Here is a 9,870-nt window from a genome sequence, read left to right as displayed (position 1 = left end):
TTTATAGCGTAGTACCAAAAGTGTCTAGACAAACCCGCAATTGGGTTTACGGACACTTTCATATTATTATGTATTAAAATAAATAAATAAAAAAATAATCTAGAATCTCTTATGTTTTCTATAGCTATATATATACTAGACTTTAGTAATGACTTATTTCCATATATAGTTTGTTTTTTTCATGAGCTACAGCTATAAAAATATTAAATTACTTACAATAAGAAGTCTCTGATACCATAGCAATCTATAGAATTGATACTCAGTATCCCTTTCTCTTATTATCTTAGGCAGAGCTACCGCGTCATAGTCTCGTCTGCGTTCATGCATCAGCGGGTAGAAGTCCTGCGGAGGGATGTGACTGAGACGCGCTTTTAGTAAATCCAAACTATACTTCGCTATTCGACGATCAAATAATGCCCCACGTTTACCTCCGATAGTACAACCATCTAAAAGTATCGCTCTGAAATAAAATATCCATATTATTTTAATTTCAACATATAAGATTTCGCTCTCGACTCATCAGCGCATATTATAAAACAAACAAAAAATAACAGTAAACAAAAGTATTAATGTTCAAGAATATGCTCTATATCATCAACTTGCTCTTATCTCTCAAAGAGGGTCGGCACAGTATGTGCTGCTCTTCCATACATTTCTATCAGTCATCATATCTGAAACCACTCCCTTCTTTAGCATATCCTCTTTCACATAATCCATCCATACTTTCTAATGAAGAATCAAGAATATGTTCTTATTTAGCATTTAATAAAAAAAATTTTAATGAGATCTGTTCAGCCATTACAAACTCTAAACATCCATCATCTAAACATTCGCATTTATAATACTAAGTAACAATTATAACGGTACTTACATAGGCATAGACAAAATGGGCGGGCTATTTTTAACTAAACCATTTTTTTTCAACTCTGCCTGTATATCACCACCAGTTAACTGCCACCAGTGGTATAAATATTGTAGTTTACATCCCATCAGGCCGCGGGGTTTCTTAACCTCAACTAATGTTTTGACATTAACCTGTGATAATTCTTCTACCAGCTCTTCAAACGTTGTTCTTTCACTCGGATAGATCTTTAGGCATTTTTCGATTATGTTTCTTAAATGATCTGGTACTGACTGAAAACAATAATTTATCAAATTATTCCACTCACACTTGTTACAAGTTACACAGTATAAATATTAGATTTTTTCGACTCTTTATAAAATCTTAACTCAAGGTTAAAATACCACAACTCACAGTATAAATCATGAACCTGACTAAACTGGGCTAGAATTTTCTTTATTCTTTAGTCCAGAATAAAAATATATTTTTGGATGTAAGACACAAAAAATCATAATCTTTAGATGTATGGATGGATAGATGTTTGCTAACAAACGGCTCAACGGATCTCACTAATCGGCACAGATGTAGAACCTAAGAACACTTAGTCTACTAATTAAGATTTATTCTTAAATTCTAGAATAACAAACAATATTATCATAAAAAACTATTACTTTATATGCTTCAAAGCAGTCATGTTCTCTGGCTATCCTTTCAGCTGGATTTGCAGCATGAACAAGAGTTAGTATTCTTCGCAGTATGGGTCCAGGTTTCAAGTTCTGCCACAATTTACCAATACAGAGCTCAAGTAAAATTATACCAAATGTCCATACATCTGCAGCTGGACCTCCACCATTCAGTATTGTTTCTGGGCTCAAATATCTCGGCAGACTGAAATATATAAGTATACAAAGTCTAAAGTACAACAAAAAGGGTTGAGAACAAAAACACAGATTGTAATATGTTACTTTGTGGATGCAATATGCAATTATAAGAAAAAAAAGTAGCCTATAATACGCCCATCTATATCAGCTACCATTGAGGGAAAGTCCAGTTGAAATTAGTCATTGAACACCATGGCTTGTGGACAGACAGAAAAAAATAAAATATGATTTTCGTTATCAGCAGAAATTCATCATCTTCCCAAAATCTGGCATTTTTCTTTTGTTATTATAAACAGACCCTCTTGTTTTATTATAAGTATAGATGTGAAATTAAAAACAAACAGTATATGTTAAAAAGTTATACTGACCCCAGGGGAAATGGGACATCTGCACCACCTCCAGTCATGTAATACATTCCATAATTAAATAATTTAACCCTACCACCATTGTCCACTAATATATTACCATCTGCCAGTGTTCTATGTACAATATCTTGATTATGCAAGAATAACAAGCCTTTAGCTATCTGTACTCCAATATTAGTAACTTCGTCGAATGAAAACTTGGACTTCCATTCCTCTAATGATTTGCCAAAAACTTCTGTTACTACTATTATTCTCTCTGGAATATATTTAATAACAACTCTGGTTAAATTTACGTATTACACTTATTAAAAATATTTACTATTTTCAGTAGAAAAATCCTTTATAATTTACATTTCGCTTCATTTAACTTATGTAAATACGCCTACTTAGTATATTAGGAAGGGTGCTAATTATATTTTGGATTTTAGTTTTCATTTTGCTGTACTGACCGTGTTTTCCGCGAATAATATCAAGATATGTACACAAGTTAGGGTGTTGTACGGTAAGTAATCGTTGAGCTCGTCCCAGGATTGATATTGAACTTGGTGTTAGTGGTAATCCATTACTGCCGCATGTCTCTCCTGGATGATTTTTCGCAAAATAAGTACAAGCTGCGAAAACATATTTCTCTTCGTTATCCCTCATTATTGTAGTCAAAACACTAGAAATTGTAAATAAAATGTATTTGTTATCAATTTTATACAAAACAAAACACTTCACTTAATTGACACTGACATTGAAGTTTGACGTTTAGCATTTAGGATAAGGATTAGTGATGGAATAATCTTAATCTTCATGATGATGATGATGATGGTGATGGTGTGAGACCCTGCCTGCATTACTTATAAAGTAATTCTCCCTCACCGATGTGAGTGGATATTTGTATTATTGTTTATAGCAACTTTGAGTTCCAGCATTGTGAAAGAGAGATTTAAAAAGGTACAGTATGTCGGTATATCGATATAGTTGGTATGATTATGAACATTAGTAACAAAACATTCAATATACGATACGTAACATTATTTACATTTCATTCCTGCTTCGTACGAATGCTAATCGTTTTATAACATTATTAGTTATTTAATTAAAAGAACTAAATATTGATTGTGTCTCTTCGCGGAAACCCATGTGTAGTTTGCTCTTTGTTACATAATTTATATTTTTTATCTTTAATGTGTCTATTGTCTATGGTCAGTTTTCCTTTCCCTTCATTTTGGATTTTCGTGTTGGTGCCCTAGTGTTAATGCATATTTTTACTTATATTTACAGTAAAACTTTGAGTTTTAGTTTATTGTATAAACATTAGATTTATCCTATTTGTTGACTGATACAAGCAATGATCCTATATATTAGATCATACTTTTAACTTGTTAAAAATATATTGGGATCAACTACGTCAAGATGAGTAGTGTTGAAAAGATTCCTCAAGTGAATAACGATTCTGAAATGGAAGAAGGAGAAATAGTAGATGATTGGGACGATGTATCCGGAATTTCGTCAGAAGAAGAGTTTTTGTTAAGACAAAGGTTGTTAGTGTTGGAAAATTATAATAATGTCCTTGAGAGACAAGAAGCTAAAAGGGTGTCATTGGGTAAAATCCTTTTTATTAATTTTTTTTAGAAGTCCGTGCTAGGCTAATTTTTCTGTATTACTTTTGCAAGTTATAATCCTCATATTTATTATCTGAAAATTGTATTTTCTATCTGTCTTTTAATTTTAAATTCTTTCTTTAGTTGTGTGTAGTCGATTGGATTAAAAGATATTTAAAATTATTATGTCACTGGTTTTGAAACACTTTTGAGACATAATTAACTAAAACAGCACATTATCTACTGCGCCTGTTGTTGACACTGGACTTTCTCTAGTTATGAGGTGTCTTCAATAACAAATGTCAAATCAATCAAGTTATTTATAACATTTTGCTGATAGTACAAATAAACAAAGCTATTATCACAATATTATAGTAGTAGTGAAGTTGCGATTGAAGTAAACTACATTGTACACAATGTTAAAATAATGCACAAGTTGTAGCTAACTTTAAGTAAAGTCAATGCTTAAAAACTTATCTATCTCACTATTTTCATATATGAATACTTGCAGTGACTTATTTGATTTCTAGTGATGAATTTTTTGAGTATTTGTTAAACAGCATAATTTTTCAACATTAGGGTAAGTGATGTAAAAATAATAAAATACCTCAACTGTGTGTGTGATTTATAAGTATATATTAAATACTATATATTTATACAAAAATAATATGTAACATAACTTTTTAATAATGAAGAAGAATGAAGTTACTTTTATCATATAAATTACTAACATAGATTTCTATTACATTGTATGTCTTACTTAATTTGATGTAGGTTAAAATAAAAATAACTTTTAGGTAAAATTGAGAAAAGCACAGACACATTTTTGCATGATCTCTCTGATATATCAGCTAATGAATTAGAGGATAACACTACAGATTATATGAAACATTCCAAAAACCAAATATGCTCAAAAGCAAGTCACAAGGAAAAGAGATATTTACATAGTCATAAAAAAAGTAAGAAAAAACATAATCGCAAAAGAAAATTAGTGCCAAAAATTGTAAGTGAATCTAGTGAGGAATCCGATGATGAATATAAAAATAAAAGACGCAAATTAGCTAATGCTGTTGCATTAAACAAGGAAAGGGTTGATACATCATTAAAAGCCAGGCTCGAGAAAATGTTTGGGAAAAAACCTAAAGAAAATTGTTTAAACAATGAACCTGTAAAGGTGTGCAGTAAAATAGTTGAGAAACAAGATGTCATCAGCTTGGAAAATTTAACACAAACAAATTGTCTAAATAATAATGAAGAGAAAGAAATTTTGCTTTGTAATCAGTTGAGTAATATAGAAATTGCAAATGACAATGGTGATTCTTTAAAAGAAGAACAGAATGCGAATGGTATCCAATTAAATGAGGGTAAAGATGAGTGTGACAGTAAATTTAAAAGTTTATGTACTGAAGAAAGCAAAAAAGTTTCTGAAGTTAATATTCACACTGAGAACATAGAACCAAGCGATAAAGAAACACCAAATAAACAAGATTCAGATGATGAATTGGAACTACTCAGACAACATGCCTTAAAAACAAAAAGTACTAAAACAAAATCAGATAAATCAAAACAAGCTAAAATTAAGACTCAATCTTCTGATGATGATAATGATACTGCAGATTTGAGACTCATTTGTCTTAAATCAGCTTTATTAAAGAAGGCAATTGAAATGAAAAGAAAGCAAAAGTTAAGAAAAAGATTGAAAACAAAATCGAAAAGTTTACAAAATGATATTTTGCCTTGTGAAGCAGAAATAGGAAATGTTACAGACTTAGATAATAATACTGATATAGAATCTGTGGATATGGACATTGGATCTGATGGTGATGAGAAAACAAAGGAATCAAGTTTAAATGGTGATCGAAATGTAAATTCAAGACAAAAAATAGATGATAAACAGACAAATGCAACCAAACAAGATGAATTAGATGATGATGAAGATTTATTGAGAGCACAACTACTAACATCTTTAACAAAGAATTTACCAAACCTACTTGCTATTGATGATATAAATTCATTTGAGAATACTAAAATAGAAGCGACCTCTAAATCTGTAGGTAAAAAAGATGTTCCAGAAGAAAAGAAGTTTATTATAAATTTAATAGACACAGATTCTGAGGGTGAACATGAAGCAACAAAAAATTTAACGAAAATGCATATGAAACTGTCAGAGAGTCTAGATTTCCAAGAAAAATTGGATTTGTTCCTAAAATCAACCCGGTTGCAAGTTGAAAGTAATAAATTACCAGATGTTGTGCAGCAACCAGCTGCCTCAAAGCCGCATGCTAAATATGTACCAAAGGTATTAATAATTATTTTACTGACTGTGACTCTTTACAATAAATACTTTAAAAATTGTAACTAAATTTCAGGCTGTAAATCATTTACCCAAATCTGAACAAATTGAATATAAAAATTTAGTCAAAAGAATGGCAGAATTGGAGAAAATGAAACAAGTTAGACAAGCATATATGAATCAAAAGAATGCAAACATATTAAAAGAAACCATGAACCCAAGGAATGTTACCGTGGATGCAAAAAATACGTTATCTGATGCACTAGAACAAAAGATTGCTAATTCAAGGTATAACAAATATTTGTTTTTGAATTGATTTTTTAATTCATTGATCAGAAAAAATTGTACTCCTAATTACTTTTGTATGCATTTTATTCAAAATTTTTAAATGAGCCCTAGATTTCTATTTTCTCTTAATTTGATTAGTTGATTTCATATTAAAAACTTCTAATTTATCCATGATTTTTATTTTTTTTCTGATCAAAATGTAAATGTGATTGTAATGCAAGATTTTAAAACAAATTTTACCCAGAAAAAATATAGCGGAAGAGTCTGCTAAAATGCTTAAACTTAAAGAAGAAGCCACTAAGTTACTCCAGAAATATAAAATAGTAGCAACAGAACTGCGCAACATTTCTACAGCCATCACAATGAATAAAAAAGAACAAAGAACAGTTCAAAGTAAATTAGCAAGAATAAGGATAAACCATCAAATGTTGATAAAAAGGTATTTGATTTGAAATAACTGTGTAAAATTTTAATTCTTAAAAGTGAAATGTAACTTTCTAATATTTCAGCTCAAATTTCAAACATTCCATGGGAAGAATTCTTCCAAACCAAATAACTAACAAAGTAGTTGTTAACAAATTACAAAAAGAAAATAATCCAACAAAAGATGATAATAAAACTACAATACAAAATATCACAGCGAAAACGGGGACTGTTAATAATTTACGCAAAGAAAATACTGGACCAATATCTAAACAAGTTAATACTGCTGATATTCAGACTGATAGGATAACTAAAATTATAACCAAGGAAAGAAATATAGTTGAAGACAAATTAGATGCAAATAGAATTAAAGATGTTGAATCTGTTACAAAATGTGATAAAATAGACATAATCCATCCAGTTTCAGAAACAAATTGTGGAAATTTGAATATAGAAATTGCTAGTGATGTAAAAGATAAAGAAAAAAATATAGACACTAATGAATACCAATCTCCATTGAATGCATTGGGATCAAATATGTAAGTTTAGATTTATTTACAACTAAGGTAATGGTTTTAGAGAGCTGCTAGAAAGTTAATTTATTCTAGTAACAATGACAACTATAAAGTAAGTAGAACAATGCAAATGTAGAAATTAAAGTAAAATTTTAGAAAAATGCTAGATTATTCATTATAATTTTAATTATAAACATTTGAGTAATTTGTAAAATGTATCAAAACATGTCTGTTTTTTGATCTAGCATGTTTCTAAAACTAATTGTCTATGATATTTTATAATTGTCTATTTACAGTGACAGATGTGTGTTAGAAATTATTTTTGTGGGGAAAAATATAGTCGCTTGCCAGTAATCTATTAGGCCTGTTGTACAACAAGAATTTCGGTAACTACATATATTACTGTGGTAGTATCTTCATTAACAAGTATAATACGTGGATTAGGTCTGCGTACGCACATCGCGGCCGCTTTGCGATGTAAGTATGCATCTGAACCATCCACGGCGTCTTTACGAACTTTTATATATTCTCTAATGGATGTTTTTCAGCTGGAAAGAAGATCCGAATGCGTTCCTCTGCCCTTACGAAGTCGGCGGCAGTTGCAGGGATCCCGATTGCAAATTCCTTCATCCCAAAATCCCTTCAAATTAAACTTTAGCAATGTTGCCATCTACCCCTACAATACTCAACCTAAAATGCAAAATTAATTTTAATTTATTCCTTATTCCCTCAAACCTAGCTGCCGCTACACCAATGGAGTCTTCAATAACGTGTAAAGTATTTAATGTGTATTTATTTTAAAAAAATGCATGATATTTTACCATTTTGTAATACATTTTTATGATAATTAATGTTTTTCCTAATGCTTCCGTAGAATACACCAGGCAGGTTTGTTTGTATTTTATGCATTTGTCATTAATTTTCTTATCTGAATTTCTACCTATTTGTCAACAAGCTTGCCTTTTATGTCCTTGTTTATTTGCAAAACTATACATTGAAAATGTATGAACAAGCCTATAGCTGTTTGAAATCATGAAAAGATATATCTTAACTATAACTTGACTATTTTTGTAAGAATGTTTTTATCCTAAGTTTTTATTTTGTGTATACTCACAAATTGGTAACGTCGTTAGTTATGACAATTGGTTTTACATGTTAACATTTATATGCAATTCTAGTTGGTGTGTTTCGCGCGGGTCGCGGCGTCGCCGGCAGTGGTAAGTTGTGTGTAACTTATAAGTTAGTGACTTAGTGCTGGGATACCATAGTGTTTCACTCCGTACTCGGACCAGGTACGGGGCTACTCACAGTACAATGCGTCTGATATTTTTCTTGTTATTTTCTATTTAAAATAAAAATTGTATATTATGTAAAAAAATTATGAATAAAGGAGAGTTGATGTAAATCGGTTTTTTATTTTCGCACCCTTAAAATAAAGCATTATTCCTAACCGTCACCCCGTTCTGTCCCCACTAGGAGATAGATGAGAATAAAAAGTTTCAACTGTCCCACCTGCGACCAGGGGATAGAGCAGGGTGACGATTGGGAATAATCCAAAATAAAATACAGATAATATTTAACAAAGAGATATTTATTTAGACAATGTAAAAGAAAATACAAAGTAAAATATTGTTTACACACGTACACTTATTTTGACAAAAATACGTATATTATGGAATCTATTTGATATAATTACATACTCTCAAAAAGTATATATTTAAGGGTGATTTCACCTTTTATATTAGAACGATTTGATACTTATGAGATACACATTACACAAATAACTGTGGGCAAGTAGAAGATTTTATTAACGGGTCTACAAACCAAGTCATTACGTGACACTAAAATATTTAAAATTAATATTTAGTCTTAATATAAAATTCTTCAAATTCATAAGATTAGTTTGGTGTTCCGAAGCTCAATCAATTTTTATATAATTTATGTTTTCAGTCAATATATTAAAAAGGTAAAGGTGAGTGTGTTATTTGATAACGTGATAAAATATAAGTAATTACGTCAGGCTACGATAATGTTAATGTAAATATTTGAATAAGATACGGAATGGAAAGAGCCCACAGTTAGTATTGGACAATAGGGTTTTATACAAATACATTTGAGATTGATGGTTATTTATTCAAATTATTATCTAAAAGGCAATCCGCCTTAAAAATGATTGTGATAAAACACCTTAACAATTATGATCTTTTCTAATTACTAACGAACATGATGATGATTTTTGTGCGTTTTAGCTGTTAGGATTTAAAAGTCACGCTATGATGATTCAAAAGGAGACCTTGTAAATTATCTGGAATATCTACACTTGGTATTGCAACAAGAGTAAGATCTTTAGTGTCAGAAACAAGAGTAAACATAAATTTATAGGATTTTCAAAACAAGAAACGACATACTTTGCCTAAATCAAAGTTTGTCTAGGCCAAATACCACCGTTGGTAATATTTTCAGGTTTCATTGTTTTTATTATATTCTTAATTCAAGTTCACGTTTATGTTTGAATTATACTTAGGAATACTCTAATTACTAAGCCGAAGTCACATGTGAAAAGATCATATTCGTTTAGTGCGTTAGTGCGATGAGTGACGGCAGTCTATCTGAGCGTGTGCCACATGGCGACGGCTTTGCGCGTCTCGTGCGCCATCTGCGCCCAGTGGCGGCCC

The 9,870-nt window shown here is 30.7% G+C and overlaps 3 protein-coding genes across 5 annotated transcripts in view; 1 reads left to right on the top strand and 2 right to left on the bottom strand.

The window, feature by feature from the left end:
- The window catches only part of LOC106103325 (TBC domain-containing protein kinase-like protein), a 10,465-nt gene extending 7,642 nt beyond the window's left edge, over positions 1-2,823 (bottom strand). The window contains exons 1-6 of the mRNA XM_013283062.1: positions 2,537-2,823; positions 2,091-2,343; positions 1,513-1,729; positions 872-1,134; positions 194-460; positions 35-55 (exon numbers count right to left, since the gene is read on the bottom strand). Coding sequence (XP_013138516.1) covers positions 35-55; positions 194-460; positions 872-1,134; positions 1,513-1,729; positions 2,091-2,343; positions 2,537-2,732 — 1,217 coding nt within the window. The 5' untranslated portion in view covers positions 2,733-2,823. The remainder of the gene's footprint in view (positions 1-34; positions 56-193; positions 461-871; positions 1,135-1,512; positions 1,730-2,090; positions 2,344-2,536) is intronic.
- Positions 2,824-3,291: 468 nt separating this feature from the next.
- Positions 3,292-8,591, top strand: LOC106103396. Of its 3 annotated transcripts, XR_001225622.1 has the most exons (7): positions 3,293-3,678; positions 4,474-5,975; positions 6,046-6,257; positions 6,502-6,696; positions 6,767-7,219; positions 7,744-7,967; positions 8,374-8,591. XR_001225622.1 is itself a non-coding variant. In XM_013283150.1 (6 exons), the coding sequence occupies exons 1-6, from the start codon at positions 3,489-3,491 to the stop codon at positions 7,547-7,549; spliced, it is 2,610 nt and encodes an 869-aa protein (XP_013138604.1). In that variant the 5' UTR covers positions 3,292-3,488; the 3' UTR covers positions 7,550-7,836. The 3 variants fall into 3 exon arrangements, 2 of the variants coding, with proteins under 2 accessions (XP_013138604.1, XP_013138603.1); XM_013283150.1 differs by lacking the exon at positions 8,374-8,591 and having other exon boundaries at positions 3,292-3,678; positions 7,492-7,836; XM_013283149.1 differs by lacking the exon at positions 8,374-8,591 and having other exon boundaries at positions 7,744-8,191.
- Positions 8,592-9,026: 435 nt separating this feature from the next.
- LOC106103324 (synaptotagmin-3) overlaps positions 9,027-9,870 on the bottom strand; it is a 21,375-nt gene continuing 20,531 nt past the window's right edge. The window contains exon 8 of the mRNA XM_013283061.1: positions 9,027-9,036. Coding sequence (XP_013138515.1) covers positions 9,027-9,036 — 10 coding nt within the window. The remainder of the gene's footprint in view (positions 9,037-9,870) is intronic.

The sequence above is a fragment of the Papilio polytes genome, unplaced genomic scaffold (genome assembly GCF_000836215.1).
Source record: "Papilio polytes unplaced genomic scaffold, Ppol_1.0 DF823823.1, whole genome shotgun sequence".
Taxonomy (NCBI): Eukaryota; Metazoa; Arthropoda; class Insecta; order Lepidoptera; family Papilionidae; genus Papilio; species Papilio polytes.
The sequence above is the reverse complement of the archived record's forward strand: the minus strand, read 5'-3'. Positions and strand labels throughout refer to the sequence as shown.